Source organism: Heloderma suspectum, chromosome 7 (assembly GCF_057233095.1).
Source record: "Heloderma suspectum isolate Gila_16-S chromosome 7, 16-S_ref, whole genome shotgun sequence".
NCBI lineage: Eukaryota > Metazoa > Chordata > Lepidosauria > Squamata > Helodermatidae > Heloderma > Heloderma suspectum.
Genome location: NC_139464.1, coordinates 68,787,608 through 68,812,971, shown reverse-complemented (window position 1 = coordinate 68,812,971; position 25,364 = coordinate 68,787,608). Strand labels below are relative to the sequence as shown.

General features: G+C 43.8%; 1 protein-coding gene across 4 annotated transcripts in view; it reads left to right on the top strand.

Annotated features, from left to right (window-relative positions):
* The window catches only part of MYRFL (myelin regulatory factor like), a 69,935-nt gene extending 49,327 nt beyond the window's left edge, over positions 1 to 20,608 (top strand). For all 4 annotated transcript variants that reach the window (XM_084810505.1, XM_084810504.1, XM_084810503.1 and 1 more), the window contains 12 exons: positions 405 to 571; positions 1,104 to 1,167; positions 3,791 to 3,879; positions 5,123 to 5,191; positions 6,055 to 6,101; positions 7,075 to 7,236; positions 8,072 to 8,134; positions 13,576 to 13,663; positions 15,768 to 15,842; positions 16,646 to 16,754; positions 18,654 to 18,728; positions 20,291 to 20,608. In XM_084810505.1, the coding sequence (XP_084666631.1) occupies positions 405 to 571; positions 1,104 to 1,167; positions 3,791 to 3,879; positions 5,123 to 5,191; positions 6,055 to 6,101; positions 7,075 to 7,236; positions 8,072 to 8,134; positions 13,576 to 13,663; positions 15,768 to 15,842; positions 16,646 to 16,754; positions 18,654 to 18,728; positions 20,291 to 20,377 (1,095 nt within the window). In that variant the 3' untranslated portion in view covers positions 20,378 to 20,608. The remainder of the gene's footprint in view (positions 1 to 404; positions 572 to 1,103; positions 1,168 to 3,790; positions 3,880 to 5,122; positions 5,192 to 6,054; positions 6,102 to 7,074; positions 7,237 to 8,071; positions 8,135 to 13,575; positions 13,664 to 15,767; positions 15,843 to 16,645; positions 16,755 to 18,653; positions 18,729 to 20,290) is intronic.
* The last annotated feature ends 4,756 nt before the right edge of the window (positions 20,609 to 25,364 follow it).

The window sequence follows — 25,364 nt, the reverse complement described above, 5'->3', positions numbered from 1 at the left end:
CAGCCACAGACTCTTGTGAGGATAAAATGGAGAGGAGGATTATGTACGCCGCCTTGGTTCCTTGGAGGAAAAAAGGTGGGATATAAATATAATAAACTACATATCCAGTATCCAAAGATGTGCACCATCAATATGATCCATATGGCCAAAGGAGCTTTATGTTTGTGTTTCTGGAGCAGCCCCCTATGCTGGCTGACAAAGCACTTTTGAAACTGACAAGGGTCTCAAAAGCAGCTGCCGATATGGTAATGGAAGGGTGTCTCAATTTTAAACAAACATAAATTCAGGAATCACTCTAGGATGCTCACAAATCCTTTGAGGTCACCTAAAGAAACTCACTGGATCTTGTCTGTCTTCACATCTTATTGACGGATGGAATTCTTTGCCTCTGCATTGCTTTCTAGGATCAAATTTTTATGGAGAATGTGGGTGCTGTTAAGCAGCTCTGCAAATTAACAAACAATCTCGAGGTCAGGATAGAAGAGCTGGAATCGTGGAATCAGAAACTAGCTAGACTGAAACGGATCAGCAGCTTGAAGTCAACAACAACTAGTGAAAAGAAGCCAACCAGGTAACCACATTCTCCTCAGGGCACGCACTTTGACACAAGTTATTTAACATCAGCTCAAGTGCTTAAAGATAGAGCTAAATTACGCTGACAGCAAGTTCTGTTTATTGCAGGAACGTCATCATTATTATCATCACATTTTTTAATAGCTTCAAATTGTGTCACCACAACTTTAAATAAGTAACTCCATGGTCAAAATGACAGCCCACTACTCATAGTGTCTGGAGATTCCAGTGTTCTCTCTCTCTCTCTCTCTCTCTCTCTCCCTCTCTCTCTCTCTCTCAAAGTTTTCGAGGAAATGGAACATACTCCAAATGCCCATTGAAGCTTCTGTGGAAGAAATAGGGTTTTATAATTCTAAGTAATTTTTAAAATATAATTTATCTGAGTAAGCTAATGACAGACTTCCACTGTTGAAAATTAAACTTCCTGTGGACTTTCGCCCTTGCCAATTTGCCCTCTAATAGTTTCCTTAGAAAAAAAGTTACTTCCTGTGATGAATTAGGAAAGTAACACATTTCTTTTTATATTCCAGGAAATTTAGCCAAGCTACTTCTTATTTACCATCAAGAAAATCAGTCCCCATAAAACCCAGCAAGGTGAGTGGAAATAAGAAGGTAGATTGTGAACAACTCTCTGAGGCTTAGATAGAAAGATTATGCAATTTTTTGAGAAAACAATTTCATTTATCATCTCTTACAATGCAGTCCCACGTAGTGGTGGGGCAGTGAAGGGGTGGACGCTCTGCCACTTCCAAAGCCCCATTGTCTCACACCTGCCAGGGCAGAAGGTTGAGGGGATGGCAGACATACTTTTCTTTTCCCCCAGTGGTCAGCTGCAGTTGATTTTTAATTCTCTCCCGCACTGAAACCAATGGGGAGAGAAATTAACTATGCCAACTGTAGGTTGGTGTAGTTGAGGGTCTCATAGAGCCCCTTAGGGGATTGGAAGGGTGTGACATAACCCTCCCTCAGGTCTGTCTGCCTCCGCCTTGGGACAGCTGTCCTAATTATAAGCTTCAGCCCCTAAATTCACCAGGTAAAAGAGACGCCCAATATGCCTCATTGGTTCCCTTTACCCAACCAGGAGAAGTACCCAGGAAATATGAACCCTATTGGTAGCACAGAAGGATGAACAAGATGTGGGATTTTATAAGTTAAAAACAAATTAAAGTTTATTTAATACAAGAGAAGTTATATCTTATAGTTAATCACTCAGTTCTTGGTTTTACCCTGCCTGCTCTACCCTTCCTAACTCCTGTTCCCACAACTCCACTATCTAGATGTAGCTTCGTCAAACCCTAAGGCCCTATCTATACTGTTTCTCTATCTCGCCAACTAACTGTCTGCTCCTACCTTTTATAAACTCAGTCTGCTCACTCTCTACCAAACAATTAAACCTAACTTACCTGGGTTCTATTTAACACAGCAAACACATATAAGCATTAATATAGACTCCACATGGCAAGCATTGTGATTTTGTCACAAGGGGTTTTGGATCCAGACCCACCAAGTCCCATTTCAGGACTAATGCCAGCTACTCCCAGTGGTAGTTTTACACCCATGGAGGTTTCCACTGGCAGAACTGGACCTCCGGGTGGACATAGCCCCCCACTGGCAGAGCTTCCCTGTGCTAGTGGGGAGACCCACCCTATCCTGATGCCAGCCAGCATATCTGGGGATTTGGAGGATTGCTCTGCTAAGCTGGAAAGTAGGTGTGTTTGAAACTCACCTTGCATTTAGGTACAAACTTGCTTGCAACACATGAGAATATATGGTGCTACAAAGCAGAGCAAGAGCAAGAAAACCGTCCCACGCCAGACAAACCCGTCTGACTTAAGGAATAAGGTAGCCATATGTTTGTGGGCGGCAATCTCATACACACTGAAAACGATGGGACTTGCTTCTGAATAGACATGTATAGGATTCTACTGTGGGTTGCTCAAGCAAGTGAGCTAAGTCACATGCTGCAGGTGAAGACAAAACCTAATGAAAGAGCCATGTCTCTCCTCCAAAAACCCAGGCACCTTAATCCAGGAAAACTCTTCCATGTGTATTAGAAACCCCGTGTCCATGGATCACTAGTCCCATGCATGCAGCCCTCTATGGAGGGGGGTGGGAGACATGTGGCTCTTCAGACGATGGACTGCAACTCCCGTCAGCTCCAGCCAGCACAGCCACTAGTAAGAGATGATGGGAGCTGAAGTCCAACAACATCCTGAGGGCCACACATTCCCTGTCCCTGCTCTATGGGATCCTGTGGTAGATGGACAATAGAACAATCCTGTGAAGATTGGATCTGCAATATCTTGATCCTGGGAAAATGCAATAACTTCCTCCATATTACATTTTCCCAGAACAATAGTGGCATTGTGATGTAGTGGCATTGCATCTGCCCTTTCAAACTGGCTATTGACATCGGATGGAACAATCCTATGGCTGCTAGACAGTGGCTAGATGGCCATAGGGCACGCTGTTTTCCCAGAAGTGACCATGGAGCCCACACTCCTAGGTCAGTTCCTGGAAAACTGACCTCCCCCCACATCCACGCTACCTCACAGGCAGCACAGAGAAGCCCTGTACGCCGCGCTCGGAGGAGGAGTGCAGAGCGAATGAAAAGGGGCGGGGCGGGAGCGTTCTGGGGTGGGGAGAGCAGATCTGCATTTACAACACATCTTATGTGTTGTAGAGCAGCCTCCTCTCCCACTCGCCCCCCCCCCAGCTAGACAGCCGAAATCGGCTGTCTTGCAGAAATAGCAGGGCTGGAGAGGCATGGAGGGAATGATCCCCCTGTGCTTCTCCTGCCTTGCTTTGGATAGGCAGTCGCCTCCGAGTTCGGAGGTGGCCGTCTATCTAGATAGGATTGCGCCCTTAATGCAAGAGTTAAATAGACATCTCAGCATTGGCCCTGTGTGGTTAGGTTCTCTTGAATTCTGTGGTATTTCAGAGAGAGAGAGAGAGAGGGGGCTATTGCTTTCATGTCCTGCTCGTGGAGCAGTGGTAGACCTCCTGTAGGAAATCCAGAGCTAAAGCATCCCCAACAGATGGATGTCTATCTTCTGTTTGAAGACCTCCGGTGAGGGAAGGCCCATCCACCACCCTTCTAGGCAGAAACAAGGTCATGTCTTTCCATAGAAGTATTGTGTGTGGTACTGGAGATGCACAGTTTCTGTTTCATGCAGACATCTCTGGACTGAGCCCACATTCCTTCCTTTTCCCTTAGGTGTGTTTTCCAGTGAAAAACCAGTCATGGACCAGGTCCAGGATTTTCAAGTTAACTGTATTTGCTTTGGTTGCTGTTATGGCACTCTGGTAAGACAAGCATCTTAACCAGATCAGCCTTCCTTAACCAGGGGCCCTCCAAATGTAGTCCAAAACCTCTAGAAGGTGCTAGATTGAGGGATGCTGAGCTAGATGATGCTGATTTTTTTTTTATATGAGCACCCTCATGTAAAACTCTAAAACACACACACCATGATATCACTTATATGGAAGAAAATATAATTTCTTAAAATATGTTTATATACGTTTTGTTACTCCAACTAACTTTTTAAAAACAAACTTTCTTTGATCCTAATTGTAAAGACTGGTTTAGATGAATGATAACGGAGGACCCTTAAGGTGCTTTTAAGAACAGGATGGAGGTATTTGAAGACAAGGGCATCATCCTGTCTGGGAGCTTCCTATGCTCCTGTGTTTCTGGTTTGGAGCCTCAGCATGTGGTCCTCTTGAATTCTGTGGTATTTCTGAGAGGGGTGGAGGCCTATTGCTTCATGTCCCTCTTGTGGATCTCCGGAAGACATCTGGTTGGCCACTGTGGGGAAACAGAATGCTGGCCTAGGTAGACCTTTGGTCTGATCTGGCATCACTCTTCTTATGCTCTTATGAGTGGGATTTGTTTAGGAAGCATGGAGACCATCATTTGTGTCCACAAATTCCCTTGTACTACTAGGGGTCATCAGAATCAGGTCAGCAGATGTCTTGCAGGAGCCTCAAAAGAACACATGTGGATGGGGCCACAAAGAGGCATTCAGACAAAAAGGTTTTTCCCAGCCTATAGGGATTTTAAAATGTGGAAAAATTCATAAAAAAATAAGTCGGCAGTTGTCCCCATACCTTAGGGACCCCCTAATCACCCCCCAGAGAGCGGCAGATGATGAGGGCAGCAGAAGAAAACTCCATGTAGTCATGATGGCACTATGATTTAAGTGAGCTTAAAATGCAAAACTGCACATGCTCTGAGTATTATTATTATTATTATTATTATTATTATTATTTTAATCAGGGTTGACAAACATTCTAATATATAGGGAATGTAGAAGCAGGTGGAGAAAAGCATGGAATGGTGGTTGGGTGCTGGGAGAAGAGAAACGTTAGTTGTGTGCTTCACAGCTGAAATCATACACAAAGTTGCCTAAAGCCCCCTCCCCCCCTTAAGATCAGGGTCTAAAATCATCTAGCTGCACCACCTTAACTGGGAGCCTTTCTGTTTCTTCTGCATTCTCTTTGTATATGATGAGAGATATTGGTCTATGAAATTACTGTCTCATTACAGTGCTGTGACGATAGCCACCCTTTATGTACTTAGCATACTAGAAGAAGATGTTGTCCTTTCCGAACACAGGCAAGTAATGGATCTGTTGCTCATTTGGACTTTAATTCTTTCCTGTTCCAAATGCTCTGGTCAGATCGTGGCAGCGTATTTAAAGCATGTCAGTATTGAATGTAATGTTGGAACATGTCAGGCAGTAAGATGACCAGCAAACCTCCAAGAGGATGAGGTTCCATTCTTGGGCAGCTGGTGCTGCTCTTTCCTGTGCCCTTGCCTTACAGACTTGGTGCAGGCCTGGGACCCTTGAATACGCTTATATCAAGGAGGGAGAACATCAGGCCTGGGGGCCAAATCTGGCCATCTGGCAGTCGCAATCTGGCCCCTCAGAGTTCCCCAGGAGGCCACGCCTCCTTCCCCTGGGCCCACCCCCTTTCCTCCAACCCAGTGGAGGCTGGTGGCTCCAATATCAGTGGGGTGGTGAATCTGCTCCTGGTTTCAATCAGAACCAGGTGCTTCTGCAGAAGCACCTTGGATAGCTCCTTTAGAGTTCTGACTGGTTCTGACTGAAATCTGGAGCAGATTCACCGCCCCACTGACATCAGAGCCACCAGCCTCCACTGCTCCAACCACCAATTATTTAGTGGTTCCCTGGCTTTTGTGCATTGTTTCCCATTCTAAAAGGTTGAAATGTCTTCCCTAAGGCTTAGTTACTGACAGCAAGAGTTTTAAGCCAAAATATGGTGTGTGGGGGGGAAGGGGTCTTTGGCCCCATGCACTACTGGAGTGTGGCCCTAGACAGCTTCTTTGAAATGGAATTCAGCTTTTGGGCTGAGAGAGGCAGTGCACCTGTAGCTTATATATCCGTGGTGCTATTGCATTGGAATAATGTCCACCTGTTTTTATTTGCTAATCTTATTTTATTACCCTTTCCCTAGCAATTCGACAAGTCCGATAACACTCCCTCCAGCCACCACTCTGACAGGTACTGCTCTGTAAGCTGTTATCTGAGGCTGAAAAATGTCAACAGAGATAGAGAATATTATTGGTAAATCTAAAAGTGTACCATGCAGACATGGAATTTGGTAGCTGGCACAGAATTCTACATCCTCAAAATCATAGCTTTCACTTTTTTGTCTTTTTAAAAGCCCATGGCTTTAGTCCTTATGACTGAAAACGTATACTTAAAAACAAATGGGTTGCTTCCAGATGAGGCTTTTATTGTGTGATTGGCCTGCCTCATTCACATAATTTTAAGGGGGGCCCAGATGCCATTGTTATCCCCTTGTAATTCTCCCATGTTTTCCCATTGCTTCTTCCATCTTTTTTTTCTTACTACAGCAAATCTGTTAAGGAAGAAAAGATGGAATAGCTGCACAGTGCCTTCTGATACTTAGCACCAGGACTTCTCCATCTGGAGCAGCTATGGGCAATGCTAGGTAAAATTTTTGAAGCCCAAAGTGTGGGACAGAACTCCCAGTTGTTAGGGTGTGGGATTTCAGCACTTCTATAGTGCATTGCACCTCCCGCTGGAAACCAGAAGCGGAATAAATTATTATTGAAAATAAGCAAATCTATGCAAACCTGAGTAATTTGTGGTGAAGAAGAAGAAGAAGAAGAAGAAGAAGAAGAAGAAGAAGAAGAAGAAGAAGAAGAAGAAGAAGAAGAAGAAACAGCAGCAGCAGCAAAGACAGCTGTGCTGGTCCATGAGAAAAAAAACCCTAAAATCCACAGTTGAGCAATATCTTTATTAGGACTAACCAAAATTCCACAAAAATGTTCAAGTTTTTGAGTTCTCCAGAACTTCTCATCAGGCTGGTTAGTGCAAAAAGCAGTGTGTGTGTGTGGGAGGAACAGTATAATCTTTCAAGTTGTAAAATTAGAATATCTTGACACAGAATTTGATTTTGTTGAACAGATGTTTTTGAGTGTTAACTGATAGATTTCTTCTGTTGTAGTGACCAGATACAACACAATGTCTTCAAACACAAAACCACCCGACATCACTCCTGAAGTGAATTTCTGTGGCATTTTACCTTGTCACAAAACTTACTGCTGTCCAATTCATCAGACAGTAGGAAAAAATCGAAGTTATCCACAGATGAAGGCAAAGGAAGAGAGTGAGTTAAATCTTGAATGTTGCTACTGCTCAAAAGAAGGATGAACGCCCTCAGCAGCATTTCCAAAATTGTGGCGAAGTTGGGTTTGTTTTTTTTTAAGTCTTAAGAGTCACTATAATTGTGGAAAGAGATCTCTATGTAATTGTAATTATCATGCCCAGTGATGATAATGTGGAGACAAATAGCTGAAAAAGATGATGTGAACTGACCCAGAGTTATCAATCCACTATTCTAAAGGGGCCTGCAGGCGAGGCGTTTATCACGCCATCACCCTATCTCATTCACAGAATTTCACAGGGGGGACTGGAAGATGCCATCTTTCTCTTGTAAACCCCCACTGCTTCTTCCATCTTTTTTCTTATTGCAGAAAACCTGTTAAGGAGGATAAGGCAAAAGAGATGCACAATACCTTGTCATTGGTAGTGCTAGGAGCTCTCCACTTAGAAGCACCCTAAGTTCAGAATACTTGGTAGTGTATCTTGCTTTTACTTGAAAACACCTGAAGAAGGATTTTCCCAACCCTCAATATAACTTTGCACATTTTAAAGGCAGTCTTTCTTTTTATTATGATAACCTATCGTGATAATACAGTCCTTGAAAAACTGGCCAGGACCTTTAGGGAATGAAAAAGTACCTTTTCATAAAACTGAACTGTAGTTAGAATATTTATCCACAAATATCCTTCACACCAGTACTTGATTGACATTCTAGGAGAAGTCATATACTGTAGAACCTCATTTTGCTATCTGTTGAGTATTTTTTTTTAATCATACAATCATTTCAATATGTGAAGGTCCTCTACAAGGCAATAAATACCATTTCCCCCCCCCCCCAGGAAACAACAGGAAAGGGCTATCAGAACAAAACTGGATTGAGAAGCCTGACCTTGGAAATGACTGTGAGTTTTGTCCCCTTCAAAAATAAAATCCTTCAAAAGCACTTTTATTACTTTATATCAGGAGTGGGGAACCTGTTGTTGTTGAGAGCAGTGTTCCCTCAGGAGTAATCGGAAGGGGGCTGGCATGGCTGGCTGGGACATGCTGGGAGTAGTAGGCCTTTTCTCTGTCTAAACATGCATAGGATTGCGCCTTTATTTACTTACTTACAATATTTATACACTGCTTCACATCAGAAGATCTTGAGCAGTGAACAACAAAGGTAAAAGAATAAAACACCAGGTTAAAACAGTTAAAACATTTAAAAAAAAAGACAAATTCCAAAATTCTCTCTCTCTCATTTTCTGCCACCTCCCTTTTCCCTTTCTTTCTGACACTTCCTTCCCCCCCCCCTCCATCCTCACCAATGGGCTGACAGAGGAGGGGCAGTTCTGAATTGATACTTGCAGAGGGCTTTTGAAATTGGGCTGGGCGGTGCTGGTTGCCCACCTCTGTTTTAAAATTTCTGTTGATCTGGTTTAGGGAAGTTGTGTGCATATATACCTCTTTGCTAGGAAAGCTTGTACAAGTATTAAGTATAGGGGGGGTCCATTATAACTTACTTGTAGCAATAATTTCAAAGAAATATATTTGACTTGCTTTGTAAATTTATTTATTTTATTTGTTACATTTATATCCTGCCTTTCCTCCAAGGAGCCCAAGGCAGTGTACACACAATCCTCTATTTTATCCTCACAACAGCCCTGTGAGGTAGGTTAGGCTGAGAGTCAGTGACTGGCCCAGACTCACCCAGTGAACTTTATGGCCGAGTGGGTAATAGAACCCAGTTCTCCCAAGTTGGCAGTTACCCCACTTGCTTTGCTGTGCCTTTTCTTCTGTTTCCTCTTACCACTATTGAGCCTGTTGCCTTCCAGCTGATATGTACCTGAACATCTTTTCCATGTAAAACTATTTTAGGTGCACATCCTGGCTCTAAAGCTAGGACAACACAGTGCTATTGAAGCTATCCAGTCTTGGTTTTAAAGGCCTGGAGAAAAACAACTAAGGTCGAGCAGTTTCTTCATGGGCAGCTGTTGTCTGCATAGGGACACAGTGGCACCAGTATAGGGGAGCTCCATGCTGCACTATTTCAATGTATACTTTTTTCTTGTTTCAATCTATGGTGAAGTAGCAGAAGTACTCTTAAAAGAGCCAGTGTGGTATAGTGATTACAGTGTGGGGCTCTAGATTGCAGAGACCCAGGTTCAGAACCATATGAAACTCATTGGGTCACCTTTGGCCAGTCTCTCTCTCTCTCTCTCTCTCTCTCTCTCTCTTTTAGCCTAACCTACTTCACAGGGTTGTTGTGAAAATTAAAACTGTAGGGAGGGACTATGTATGGTGCTTTTGAAGAAAGTTCAAATATCAACATAATAAATTTATAAACAAATAGAAATATTCCTGTGTCATGCTGGCACGAGCGGAGGAGGAGTTAGTTTTTCTCACTTGCGCTGTTGCCACATAAAGAGAAATTACTCTTTCCCCATTTTATACAAAGAAATTCCTGCTACCATCAAAATGTATATTTTGGGCTCAGTACTCATGTTGAGAGGCTGATGCAGGACCTTCATGTTATGTACTGGGGCCAAAACCTGTTATGCCCACCTACTTCTTTGAGCAGTGACAAGTTCCAGGGGCCCACCTGTAACCTAGGTTTGATTCCCTTCAGAGGGAGGTCACAGAGACTTCCTGGAGTTTTGCAGTACTTGCATTTCTTGGCAAATACACAAACTGAGCATAAGTGGGCAGGCTCACTTTAAAGCACTGTAACCACAAATTCCACTGCTCCACATCAGATCTTACTCCCAAGTACGTTTACAGTTCTCAGAGCCCCAAACTCAGCTCACTCGCTCTGTGTCTCTCACTGTACCCGGAATATACAATTGCGCAGCCATTCTGATAGTACTTTAAATTTTCTTTTTAAAAAAACCTTCTTCCCTATGAATGAAGTAGATTATGTGTGTGTTTTGCAAGCAGAAATGGGTAAAAGAAGAGTCCAACAACAAGGCTTGGTTTGAAAATTGGTCCACATTTATTGACACTATCTGCAAAGGGGTACCCAGGACGGGCAGCTGACTGTGCCAGCGACTAGCTGGCACTTCTTGGGCGAAAACACACCCAGCCTGAGGGGTGGCATCGATCTCGCCACCCCTCTGGACTGCCCCTTCTGGGGGAGGTAGACCTTCCCCTGTCACCCCCAACCCGGTGCTGCACAACACCTGGGTGAGTGAGGAGAGTTGGTCTCCCAGGCAACCCTTATCCCCCCACCGAGCCACACAACCCGTTTGGGGGGCCTCAGGCGTCACCTGTCACCATAAGGTGCCTCTGCATGCACACCATCCCTAATCTCTTTCCGCTTTTGCCTGTCCTAGCCACCAACTGAAACGTGACCTATAAGAGGTTGGACCATATTCGCCTACCGGACGCACCCCAGCCCCAATAACAGTGTGAATTAGGCAAAAAGACACACAGTAAAAGGCCAATTGAACTGTGAGCCAAAAATTCCTACATGGCCCCCAAAAGGGCAACCGGTAAAAACCCACACTGCTTAAGGAAGGGCGGGAGGGAGCAGCGAGAGCGTTGGTTTGGGAGGGGGCGCAGAGTTTAAGAGGGCTCTGCCGACCCCTCCCCTGCCCGGTGGTGCCATGGGGTGGCACCCAATAGGCAGCAGCTGCTCTTCTCACCCCACCCGCCCGCAATGGCCCTCCCTTTTGCCAGACAAGCTGGCACTGGGGTTAGGGCATTTCCAGAGCTCTTATAAAATATTGTTGCTGATTCTGCTCCAGATCTGCCCATGCCTGTCCAGTGTCATTTTAAATTATTATTTTAGCATTAGGGTGGCCAGATGCTACCCTAATGCTAAATACTAAATGCATACATACCTCGTGCTACATGTATGGATGAAGGCAGTGGAAGCTGGTGACTCCGATGTCAGTGGGGTCGTGAATTGGCTCCAGGTTTCAGTCAGAACCAGTCAGAACTCTAAGGAGCTATCCAAAGTGCATCTGTACCTCCACTGGGTGAAGGCTATGTCAGCTCTTGACAGTTCTTAAGCAAGACAGCCAGTGTGGTGTAGTGGTGAGAGTGCTGGACAGGGACACAGGAGATCTGAGTTCTAGTCCCCACTTGGCCATAGGAGCTCACTGGGTGACTTTGGGCCCATCACAGACTCTCAGCCCAGCCTACCTCACAGGGTTGTTGTTGTGAGGATAAAATGGAGAGGAGGAGGATAATGTAAACCGCCTTGGGTTCCTTGCAAGAGGAAAAAATGGTGGGATATAAATGCAATCAATCAATCAAGTAAGCAAGAAAGGCAGAACAGAAACTCAAAGATTAGTTTCTTTGATTGAATTAAAGTATGATTCACTTTCTATTCAAGTCAGCATCAAAGCCTCTATTGGCTTTAATGGAACTTGAGCTCCTTGGAGGAAAGGCACGATATAAATATATTAAATAGGGTGGTCAGATATAAAGGAGAACAGGTTATATAGCTGTGTAGATAGAAGAGGGTGTAGCTTGTCATGTTGAATTTCTCTCCTCCACACAACTATTAAAGCCCTGGCCTCTTTTGCATCTGGCCACCCTATTTCTTATATTTATATCCTAACTTTTCTCCAAGGAAGTCAAGGCAGGCATATATGGCTCTCCCTTCCCTCTCCCCGCTCCCAGCATTTCTACTGTCTCTACTACAAAAATCAATTTATCAAAATAGCACCAATTTGGAAAAATCATGGGTGGGCAACACAAAGACTGTGGGCACCAAGTGACCCCCACCCACCACCTCTGCTGCTGCCCCCCAAATTCATAGTGGCAGTAAACAAATTGGCAGTTTGGTACTGACTTTTGGCGGCAAACTGCTATGGAAGGTTTTCAAGCGAAATTTGGCTGTTTTAGCTTTCTGTAGTGGTTTGTCGCTGAAAAAAATCACTTTTTTTTGCTGCTGAATTCAGCAGCATGGCAGCGGCAGGAGTGCAGCCCATGGGGTGTGTGTGTGTGTGTGTGTGTGTGAAAATGGCCTCCAGACCCCCCCAAGTTGCTCACCTGTACTGTAGGTGAAGAAAAGAATATTGCAGCAAAATTCTACATGCATTTATTCAAAAGTACATCTCACTGTGATCAATGGGATGTACTCCTTTATCTCCGCTTACTTAACAGTAAGCCCCATTGAACTCAATGGGATTTGCTTCTGAATAGATATGGAGGGGCCGCAGTGGCGTAGTGGTTAAGACGCTGAACTGCAGACTGGAAGGTTGGCAGGACAGCAGTTCGAGACCCGAGTGCTGCGTGACGGAGTGAGCTCCCATCTTCAGTCCCAGCTCCTGCCAACCTAGCAGTTCGAAAGCAAGAAATTGCAAGTAGATAAACAGGTGCCGCTTCGGTGGGAAAGGTAACAGCGCTCCGTGCACCTCAGTGTTCAGTCATGCCAGCCACATGACCACGGAAGCGTCTTCAGACAGCGCTGGCTCTTCGGCTTTGAAACGGGGATGAGCACCGCACCCTAGAGTCGGACACGACTGGCTGGGGACACCTTTACCTTGGATATGGATAAGATTGTGTTTTTAGGGTGCAATCCTATGCATGTTTAGACAGAAACATGTCCCACAACTCCTAGCATTCCCCAGCCAGCATGCGCCCTTAATATCTCACCCATTTCTTACCTATTTACTGTTATAGCTCTCAATTTACTACTTCTGTGTGTGGGGTGTGTGTGTGTGTGTTGGTAATTGTACATTGCAAAACTCTATTATGAACACTAACACTCTGGGACACTAAAGGCATATGGCGACTTTCTGCTCAAAGCAGGAGGTTAAACTGGCTGATCCTTGTGGTTACACCTGGTGTTTTTCTGTGATGTGATTTATTCATATATTTCTGAAATGGCAACATTGTCATGTGGTGACTATATTGCATTGTTTTCACGTGTGGTGTAATTTGAATGAAATGTGGGGAAAATTGGTTACAATATCAGAGAAACTCCTGAAGGCGAGTATATAGCCTGATGTAGTAACTCTTGACCATTTTCCTGAGAAGGCTGTTTTATACAAACAATTTCTCCTGTGAAAAAACTGTAAGGCAAAGTCACTATAGTTAAGCAGCAATTGAAAAGATCTGTGAGGAGATATTCTAGACAACGTTGCAGCTATTTTGAATATCCCACTGCTGTCTCTACCACAGCATTTGTGGATGTGGCAACCTGAGGAGTCCAAACCATGGCAGGGATCATCATCAAGAAAAGCCATGTCCCAATACTGTACCACAACTTTCTCACAGAAAGCCAGTTGCTACGACAATCATTAGCAGTGCTTTTCACATACGTTTTTCAATTTAAAAAATGTGTCCATCATGCCAAACCTCTCTGCTTTGGAAATAACTAAGGTAGGGGGATGATTCTGTCTGTTTTTAGTGATTGATACAACAATCAGATCTATGCAAATCTTGGAGACGCAGCAAAAAATAGACCATCGCTATTGCAGAAAAAACCTACAGTGCGGGTGAGTAAAATAGTTTTGTCATGTCTCCTTTGATGCAGGAGCACAGAGCCTTAATATGTTGAACTGGGCTTAGGGTTATGCTAAGCAATTCTGGAAAACCAAGAGATGTGCTGTCAGTAGGTCCTACCTTAACCTATAGGTAACTGGCTGTCGTGTCTGGGCCAGAATAGTTTCTCTCCAGTTCCTCCTCAACTATTTCTGTAAATATTTTCATCTAACCAAAAAGTGCCATTGTATGCATGGGAAACTTATTTACACAAGTGGATCTGTAATTTTGGAATGGCCAGGTTTTACAAATGGTTGTTTTGCATTTTAGTTCAGATCCTAACTAAATCACAATAGGCTGTTGGCTGTTGTACACAGAGAAATGCTATTGCTCATTGCAGTTCTCCATTCCAACAACAGATTGGCTCACTATTCCACTCAGTGCAGGTTATTGTTCAATAGTATCTTTGATTCAAGTGGCTGGCCAGCTTCCTTTTGCTATACGACTAGACTACTGTTCATCACATGTCGTGACAGCCACCAACTTGGATGGCTTTAAAGGGTGTGTGATGTAAACTAGGGGTCTGCTATAAGGCCCTGGTCCCTAGAGGTCACTAACTCCAGACTTGTCCCAACACCAGCTGCCACCATCTACTGATTTATAGAGAGCAGTAGAACTCTCCTCTTTAGACCCTTAGCACGTGGGGTGAGATACACCAATCTTCAAATCCACCCAGACCAGAAAGTAATTTAAAATTTATTGTTATTGTTGTTGTTATTGTTGTTAATAAAATTTATATAGCACTTTCCACAGAAGTCTCAAAGCAGCGAACATAAAATGCAATGGCATCAAAGCAACAATAAACATAACAATAAAAATGACACAATGCAAGTGAATCTGCAATAAAACTGCACACTCTACTGCATAAACACAGTATCAACATACATTTATTTAACAGATCAATGTTTAGAATAAACAATAACCTAATAATAATAATAATAATAATAATAATAATAATGGTTCTAAAAACTTAACACCACATCTCTGATTTAAATAGCTTCTCTCCCTCTTGGCTCATTCAAAACCTGTCTGATTTTATTCACTAATGAACTCAACTAGGAGCCTTTCTACACGCGGCTGTTAATTGGCCATATCTGCTTTTGGTTTTGTGGCAGAATTGAGATCCAACTGGACAAGGCGTGTTTCCTTTCCTGCTTTTCTGCTATATAACCTCTACGTGGCACTGTGGCACAGCGGAATAGTGGAAATACATATGAGGAAATTGCACTTTCTTTTGCTTTCAGCATTAAATGCTGCATTTTCCCTGCTCTAAAAACAAACAAAAAACCCTCAACAAAAATGCTGGTTAGACACAGAAACAAAACTGGAGGGTCACAACGTTGCCTAAAAAGCCCATAAACAATCATGAGTATGGAATGATGAGTGCATGATAAATGCCTCATGTAGAAAAGCCCTAACTCTGGCCCTTAATTCCTCTCATCATCTCTCCATCCGGACTCCATTTTCTGCTTCCTTGACCTTCTAATTAATTGCCCTGTCTTCCTTCCAACTGACCTTCTCCAAATGCCATTAGCTCCTCCCAACATTCCATTCTGATCCCAGCTCTCCATCTGATCTCAGCTCTCCACATACTTGCCTGTTACAGGGGGTTTAGACAAATTCATGGAGGATAAGGCTATTAATGGGTTGTAAAGATGGCTATGTATTACCTCCAGTGTCAGTGGGAATATATGTCTCTGTATACCAATTGCTGGGGAACAAGAGTGGGAGGGCACTATTGCACTCATGTCGTGGGCTTCCCACAGGCAGCTGGTTGACCACTTTGGGAACAGAATGCTAGAGTGCATAGGCCTTTGGTTTGATCCATCATGGCTCTTCTTATGTTCTTATCACCATTTTCCCATTCAAACAGCTGACAAATTTACTATTGTGCTTCAGGTCAGGCTATAGTGCATCATTTATCCCCATTCCAATAGCTGATTGGCTTACTAATGTGCCAGATATATTTTCATGAATTTCACAAATGTCTTCACTCTTATTGATATTTATCTGGAATTTCAAAGTATCAGATGCTGTTGTCACTTTTTATTGTTTCAGGTCTGGAAACTATAGTTACATTGTTCCCCTTAACAAACACACACCTCTCAATGTAAAAATTTCACTGGAAATCAAGTAAGTAAGTGTAACAAGGACAGATTTGACTACAGACAAACGTTTTTTAAATAACATATTTGGTATTATTTGTATGGATGAAGGCCCATCTTAACGGATCTTAAGCAAAGCTGCAAGAGTGAGAAAGTCTAGAGCAGACACCTCTGTTTAAGTAAAGTATGATCCACTTTCTATTCAACTTAACATCAAAACCTCCATTTTCTTGAATGGAACTGGGTTGCATCTTTAAAGCCAATTTATGTGTTGTACTTAGCTGCTGATATTTACATTTAAGGCCTCATGCAGGCACGGCATTTGCATGAGCCATGCAATGTATGTGGAAGGTTCTTGGGCAGTGCCATTCAAATACTCACAAAAGCTGATCTGCAATATTGATGTGAGTTTTTTCCTGACATCTTATGGTGCATAGTGCTGCAAACAGTTCAGTGACTTGAGCTGTTAAACCAGCCTGATATTTATTTAGTTATTAATCTTAAGTATACAGAGATTTCTATCCTGTCCTCTTAGTACCATTGCACTACTCAAATCTAATAACATTCCCATATCTCCATGGTACCGTTTCCATATCTCTGTGCTATTCTCAGTGCAGCTATGATTGTTTGAATTAACACTACCTTTCAGTGGAATTATTTCTCCCAGTAATGATCTCAGCATTTGTCTTGTGCATTTTGCTTATTTTTCCCCATGTGGAGTATGTGTTGTGTGTGTGTGTTGTGTGTGTGTGAGAAAGAGACAGACAGTATAGTAGAACAGATTTTTCATTACATTTCTTTACATTTTTCATTATTATTTATTTCTTGAAGTACAACAGAACCATTAATTATATTTCAATGCAAAAGCACATATGGAAATTCTTGCTCCCATCATCCACAGACCCGTAAGAAGAGGGAATCCTTTCAAGTAACCACACAGGTATTGGTTTGCCTCTGTATGCCAGTTGCTGGGGGACATGAGCGGGAGGGGGCGATTGCGCTCATGTCCTGCTTGTGGGCTTCCCATAGACAACTGGTTGGCCCCTGTGGGAACAGAATGCTGGATGAGGGGGGCCCAACTTTTTTGGGCAGGTGGGTACCTTTGGAATTTTGAGAAGGTGTCATGAGCATGACTGCTTACAGAACACTCATTTCCAAGAAGGAAAACTGATGAGATGGAAAGAAAAGTATAATGTGCCCAAGAACCTAAGTATAAGGCAGAGGTGAGCTCCAAAACACACCCAAATAAAGACAGCACTGGAGGGCGGCCCTTCTCTTAGCCAGCCTGGGCTGGCTTTTTCCTGTGGCTGTGACAGGCTGAGGTGATTGAATCAGTGCTCACTTCCATCTTATAACAGGGAAGAGTGGTGCTAGCCACTCTGACCTGGGCAAAAAAAGTCCTGTCTGATTTTGAGAAATATACTTAGATCCTGAGCAGGAAACAAATCACAGCTAGGGGAAGGGCCCTAGCTCAGTGGTAGCAGGGCTGGCCCTACTGTAAGGCAGAGTGAGGCAGTCACCTCAGGCAGCAGATGCTGGGAGGTGGTAGCAAAGGAGAGAGTTTGGGCCACCCAGCCTGCCCTGCATCCCGTCAATTAGCCTGTTGCCTTCAGTTGCAGTGGAGGATGCTGTCCCATCCCCAGTATTGAAGTAAGACTCAGCAACCAGTGCAGTTGGCTTTCGCACATAGAATGGGAGCAGGCAGCATCTTGTTCTTCATCGTAGGCAGCAAAATGTCTTGGGCCAGCCGTGAATGGTAGAAACACATGCGGTGCATGCAGAAGGTTATGGCTTTAATGGCCCGTATCTCCATTTTTAAAAAAGTTCTCACATGACTGTTGACAGAAAAGACCCTTCTCTACCTGAGGCCTCTGAGGGCTGCTGCCAGTCAGAGTACAGTCTGTTCCATAGACAGTACTGAGCTGAGCTAGATGGAACATTGTCTGACTTGGTATAAAGTAGCTTCCTAGGTTCCCACAGGACCAAATAATAAAAGCTTTGGACATGTGATGGGTTGCTTTTTAAGCTGCTTCTTAAAAACTGTGGTCCACACGCGAGACTCCACACTGCTCAGCCTGTGCTGAAGAGGTTTGGGGGTGTTTGCAGACAAGGCTTTTTTTCTTTCTTTTTTAATCATACAGTCACCCTGCCTCATCCACAGAATTTTACAGGGAAGAGACATCTACCATTTGTAACCTTCCCATGATTTCCGACTGTGTCTTCCATCTTTTTTTCTTTCTTTCCACAAAAAAAATCCCATTAAGGAAGAAACGATGGAATAGCTGCATGATGATTTTTGAGTGTTAGTGCTAAGAGCCCTCTGTCTAGAAGTGCCCTTGGTGTGCCAGAGTGCTGGTTCTGTCTGTGGCAAACAAGAATTGTTTTTTTGTGAGCAGAGAGCAGATGCCTTGATCACTCAAAGGCAAAACGTTGGAGCACAACACCACCTCCACAATGTCTTGTGTTCAGTCCTCACCATCACTTTCTAAAAATAGCTGGGATTCTCCCTCCACCCCACTCAGCCCCAATTTAACTCATGATGCCTGTAAATTTGTTTAATCTCAATGATGTCCTTATGTGTGAAGATAGACATATCCAGGAGCCGCCATAGGGCTGCATCATGCATGATATTTTTTGCTGCAACCGGATAATGTCCATATAGTGGTGGGGGGAAATAATTGCTGAATGAAATGTACAGCCACACAAGCATTTGGTCACAACGAACATATGTTTGGCATCTGCTCCATACTGCAGCTTTCTGAAATGTGTAACCTCAGCAATACAGACACCCATGCAAGTTTCACTGCTGTATGCGCTCTCTCTTTCATTTCTTATATAGGGATTCCAGCATATTTGGGTTCTTCCCGTAGCTTCCTTGTATGACAGTGCATATCATTTTCGCGTTGCTGCTCCAGTAAGTTGTCTTTCAAAAGGGAATTAAGACACGCAGAGAACTAAAACATTTAGGGTGCAATCCTATGCAGATTTAGACAGAAAAAGCTATGCTGGCTTGGGAATGCTGGGAGTTTTTTCTGTCTGGGGCTCTCTTCACACCTGAGATTTTTAGCAGGATCGTTCTTCGTTAATCACTGGTTTTCATGGGACCTTTAAACAATGCTGCTGCTTTCCTGCTGCTATCTCACAACTTTCCTTTCCTCTTCCTGTGTTATCTGAGAACGGGGAAAACCTGGCATTTTCTGTGCTTGTGACTGAAATAATCATTTCCCCCCCTTCAGTGCTTTGTCCTGCTTTGTGTGGGTGTGTACTAGGGGGTGTTGAATAACATTGTCACGACAACAAATTGGTGGGAAGGAGGGGCAGGTCACTGACAGTGCTTCCAGTGACCGTTTCTGCCTCTCTCCCATTCCTCTCCAGGATCCCCTTGAACACAGCAAAGCTTACTTCTGAGTAAATGCATTGGCTGTAAGGCTTTCATTTCCTGGGAATAAGTGCCACTGAAATCTGTGTGGCTTGCTTCTGAGTTCGCATGCATAAGAGTGCATTTTAAGTCTACTTAGAGTAGCAGTCTTAAGGTCTCCCATCCCCTTCAATGCATTTACTTTGAACCTCCCCCTCCCATTGACTTCACTGACTGCTTCTTCTCCCTTTTGCTCACCAGATTGATGGGCTTTTTTCCTCCCAGGGTGGTTGGGAGAGTCTCCCTTCTCAGCCACGCAGGAGAAAGGCATGACAGTTGGGATTTCAATGGGTATTAACAGTGCCTTTTCTCCTCCCCTGAATAAATTCATCATGCAGAGTTTGGAATGGTCATTTTTAATAGTTTCTTTTTGGGGTGTGGAGTTGTTTCAGATAAAGCAGTAATGCTGAGGTGGTTTTCCATAGTACTCCCTCCCACCTAGCCAGCCACTATCTCTTCTCCTAGCCCACCTTGCAGGGTCGTTGGGAAGCCAGTATAAGGGGGAAGAGCAACAACAGCAGGGGGGAGGAGCAAGCCGAGTCTAATGAAGAAGGTGCCCCTGTAAAGCAGTCACCTGGGGGGCAGGGCTTGGTGCACTGCCAGTATACAAGTCTGTTTGTGGATTTCTTACTTCTGTAGTTGGGAACCCAGAAATCTGTATACCCTTCAAACTCAGTAGTGCAGGAAATATATTGCATTTAATTCCATCACACACTGACATATTTAGCAGAGAAGAACTAGCAGTGCCAGCAACCTTGGGGTAAGCCACTGAGAAGACTCTCTCTCCCTTGGAGGAAGGAGGGGACGAGCTCCCATATCCCCCTATCCAGGCCACTAGAAGTGCTTCTGACTTCCCTCCTGCTGTGGAGGAGTGGAGGGACGGGTGGAGCCATCAGGGGAGGGGAGGGGGTATGGAGCCAGCAGCCCCCTTTTATCCTTTTGAAGCAAAAGGACTGGTTTGTAGTGGGATAAAATGCCAGGTGTGAAGAGAGCCTGGATCTGCATAGGACTGCACCCTTAGTTATGACTGAGTTATGAGAATGTCTCTGTCCCAACAGGACCTTGCGGATTGTTCAATGGATCCTAACTATGCTGGGTTATTTTTCACGGATTACTACTTCTATTTCTATCGCAACTGCATCTGAAAGATGGCTTTAACTCTTTCTGAAAAAGAGGGGAGGAAACAAAATGACGACGACAACAACAACAACAACCACAAGAACACCTTACATGCTGCTGAGAACTTGCTTGTTGCATTAACTTTTCCCAGTGAACACTTACTGAAGTTCTGTTTTAACACCTCTCAGTTGGCAATAAATGGAAACAAATAAAATGGAAGGCTTCTGTTTTCTGTAGTCTTCATCGTGGTTGCTAGTAAAACTGTGTGATTGTGGACAAAGGGAACAGATGAGCCTACTTCAACTTAAGCCGATTTCAGTCACAAAGACTCAGTTGGCTGAAATCCAACTATCTGTCTGCTCCAGTTTGTGGATTGGGCTGTAATCATTTACTTTAATGGTGCCATAGGGCAGAGTAATTGGATGGAAACAATCTTATTTTGCAGAGCCTCTCAACATGTTTAACTGTCCCCTAACCAAAGAAAGACAATTGGGCTTCTATAATGGGATTTAGGCTGCAAACACAAGATTGTGCCCTCCTAACCCATGGTAATCAATCTAGGAAAAGAAAATAACCATGTCAATCAAGCAGCAAAACAGCCTCTCTTTATTTCACTTATAAAAATGCATTGTGAGAAGAAACCCCCCCCCCCAACACACACACACACACACACACACACAAAAGCTGCTCTGAATGCTGAGCAGATGCTGTGATGGGCCCCTGGTCATGTAATCATACCAGCCTCCTGTTTCGATATGGCGGATTGATTTTGCATTGGGCATTGTCAGTGGGAAATCCAGTGATGACAGTGCAAATGATGCATCTCAGCTGATCATCTCGGATCAATTGACACCCCCTGCCCCGCTGCCCAGATTTTGATGGATGCTTAAAAGCCTGAAACTATGAGGCTTTTATTCTGCACTCACCATTCTTTACTCGAAGTAGTTTATGGGTACTTTAGGGAGCAATCCTATCTCGATTGGCAGCCACCTCTGAACTCGGAGGTGACCACCTATCCAAAGCAGGGTAGGAGAAGCACGGAGGGGATTGTTCCCTCCGTGCTTCTCCTGCCCTGCTTTTTCAGCTAGACAGCCGATTGCAGCTGTCTAGCTGCAGGAGGATGGAGCGGGGAAGGAAGCTGCTGTTTGACACATTGGATGTGTTGTACAGGCATTTACGCCCTCCCTGCCCCAGAACGCCCCCAGCCACGCCCCTTTCCGACTGCTCCGCACTCCTCTTGCAAGCACGGAGGACGCAGCTTTCCACACTGCCTCAGAGGCAGCATGGAAGTGGGGGGAGGTCGGTTCTCCAAGAACCGACCTCGGAACACAGGCTCCAAGGTCGGCTGCCAGAAAACAACATATCCTCTGGCCATCTAGCCGGTGTCTAGCAGCCATAGGATTGCTCCCTCTGATGATGATGTCATCCTCCTGTGTCTCTCCCATGCTTTCCAACCACTGTTCCCATTGATGTTGTGTGTTTTTTGAATGGGAAAAATGCAGAATGTCCGAGATGAAACCGGAACCATCCACCAGCGTAGTTACATCATTCTGCTTTTTCCTGCGAAGTGTTGAAGGGAGTGATTGTGCTTTCACCAGCTTTATCAGCATTTTTGTTATGGGGAAGTGAGCGCTTCTGTTTCCAGTTGTTACTACACCTATTTCATCCATGTTGACAGCACATACTAATACAAGGACAAGGTTTGCAAATGTTAGTTTAATGCTACCATCCCAACTGAACTTGCAGGGATACTTTGTCTTGGAGATTGCTGTTTGTGTATCTTACTCATTCAGTTTTTGAGCTGTAATACTGTAAGCCAAGGGAGTAGCTGGTTATGTTTGAATAACGTTGCTTCTCTGCTTTTTATACAGTTCTTGATATTAGAGAAGGGCTAGAGGAAGCCTGGCTCCCTTATCTTTTGTGGTGGCCCTCTTAGCTACTGTTTTTAGAAGACTGGGGTGGTGTGTGTGGGGGAATGGCCTATGAACCTGGTAAAACTAGGGGGAGTTGGAGGGTGAGACCCCTCTCCCTCCCTCCCCATAGTTTAAGCACAATTTTTAATATATCATTATGCTCACTCCACTTCCCAGGGTTATGTTCATGAAATGTGCCTCTGCCCAATTTTCCAGGATCCCACCTTCCCCTATACCACAGCCTCCCCATGTAGTAGCATTCCTGACCCTCTGTATAGCAGTTTTTGTAGGGCTGGAGGGACTGCCTTGGGGGGGGGGGAGTCCACTTCTACCAGCCTGGCAGCTGCTCACACCTAAATCTGGATCCAACCCATCATCCAACCCATTGGGGGAGGTGGGGGAATGTTTATTTTTTTACTCCATTCAGAAGTCTGGAGGAATACCCAACTAATGAGAGCAATCAGCTGGCAATCTCCCTAACAAAAGATAGATCTGCCAATGTTGCCGCTGTCCGTTAGAGAAGTTTCAGTTGTCCTTTTCTCCCTGTTAAACCTTTCCTGCACAGTCCCTCAATCTTATGATAATAATTTTATGGCTAGGGATGTACAAGAATTCTGTTCCTGTTTGCAAGCCATGCTAACATGTCCCATTTGCAACCCCAAATGTGAATGTGAGCAGGAGTGCAATTCTTGGGAAATCTTTCTGTTAAAAAGTGTGCACTTTTGTGCATTTGTGCATATCCCCAGAAAATCCACATTTTCATGCTTTAGCCTATGGGGCAGGGGAAAATATGCATTTTCGATCAGGAAAAATGTGCATTTTTTAATGTATTTTTTCAACTGGGGAAAAAATGTGCATTTTCCCCAATTGAAAAATGCACATTTTTTCTGATTGAAAAAAACCATGCAAATGAGGTGAAATGAGCTTTGAAGAAGAATTTGGAGAACCTGCTCAAACATAACATGTGTGCCCATCCTTATGGCTTGATTCTAGAACCATTAAGGGCTCCTGGTTTATCAAAAGTTAAAATGTAGCAGGAAAATGATGTACAGGATTGATACAGCCTGGAGCTGTAGCTTTGTGCTGTTCAATGCACAAAACCCCTGTCATTACTGAAAGTGGGGCTGCTTTTATGAAAGACATGCATTCCTTTCAGTGGGACAACTCTGTGATCATTATTAGAACTAAAACACAGGTTGAATAACAAGCTTCAGCAACTTAGGGATCCAATGAAGTGAATTATTTATTTCTCTGCTTTCTATACCAAATCACTCTTAAAGTTGCTGCAGTAGTTTTTTGTTCTGCCTACTGCGAATGTTGTGGCATATTGTATGGCACCTTTTGAATCTGCAATAAAATACATATTTCTTTATTCCATTAAAGAAAGCTATTGGCTTGTAGTAATGCTTTTTGCAATAGTTAAAGCTGTAAGTATAGGGACTGACAGAGACTATTGTGTAGTGAAAGCTAATTCCATATTTTTCTGACCTTGCAAGAACAATGATCACAGTAAAATAATGCAAAACGATGTCATTGCTGATTTTATATTTTTGCCTCACTGTTTCTACCCATGGCTGCGGTGTAGGTTGTCGTTAACTATAAACAGACTACAATGTAATAATGCAGAACTCTATAATTTAGGCAACAGACTATGGCATGTCTGCACTGTTGCATATGCGGCTATGCCTAAGCCCAGCTGATGTTTAGCTGGGCATACATATTAACCGGTGTTGGGGAGGGGCAATCACACAGTGTTAGAGCACACGCTTTGCATGCAGAAAGTCCCAAGTTCAGTCCCTGGTATCTCCAGAAACAGCTACAAAAGCCTGATGTCTAACAACCTGGACAGCTGCTGCCAGTCACTGTAGGCAAGACTCATACATGGATTGCATAGATGGAACAATGGTCCAGCTAGCTAGCTTCAAATGGTCATGCATGGATTGCTTCTTGTATTTAAATCAGCTCTGGGTTCACATTATATAGATGCGTTTGGTCAACAGAGAGGACTTTCCCATTTTTAGAAGGTTGTTAAACCATGGCATGTAGGCCTGAGCAATGGATTTGTAGCTGGGTGGGTTTGCTTCCAAACTCTGGTCCCTGTGGTACAGCTAGGGCTGGAACTCAGGGCTGAAGTTGAGAGCCCCACAGCTCAGGGGGCCTTCAAATGACTGCCCAGAGAGTGGAAGGTGATGGGGAGAGCAGCAAACAGGCTGGCCATCAGCATCAGGGCTGGCATGGGCATGCCAGGGCACAGTGGAGCTTGCCACTGAGCCAGAGTGGTGTAGTGGTTAGAGTGTTGTATTGGGACTTGGGAGATCCGGGTTCTAGGCCTCACTGGGCCAGGAAGCTCACTGGGTGACTTTGGGCCAGTCATTGTCTTTCAGCTTAACCTACCTCACAGGATTGTTGTGCGGATAAAATGGAGAGGAGGATGAGGGCTGTGTAAACTGCCTTGGTTTCCTCGCAGGAGGAAATAGGCAGGATATAAATGTAATGTTAATAATAATAATAATCATCTTATTTTTAAAAGCACTTTACAGTCAGGGGACAGCTGGTCAGGCATGTACATAGTTACACATGCTCATTTTACTTTAAAAGATTATCCTTTTCTACAGTAAAATTATGTTTATTCCCATAATAGGGATGGACGAATCTGTCAATTCTAGTTTCTTTCAATTTCTAATTTTTCCAATCTTAAAATCAGTTCATACAGAACTTTGAGAATTTTTTCGAAACTAAATTGAGTCCATCCTGAAATGTCAGGCTTTTTTTTTTTTTAAGTTCACATGAAAATTCATATGCATTTTTGTGTGAATTTCTCCAAATACATGCATTTTTGTACGCAATTTTGCCTAATATGCACAATTTTACAGATCGTTTTCCTAATACAATTCATTTTTGAATGTTATTTTTACTCATGTATACAACCTTATATGCCTATTTTGATCGGAGGACTTGGAGTCAGAGAAGTGTGAATCTTGAAAGATAACTGTGTTTCAGTTCAGGTAGTGGTTCAAAAGTGTGAAATTAGGTAAGTCTTTGTTAAAATGTGAACAAATTTCTCCCCTATCCTTTTTCCCAAGCATCAGGGCAGCCAAAG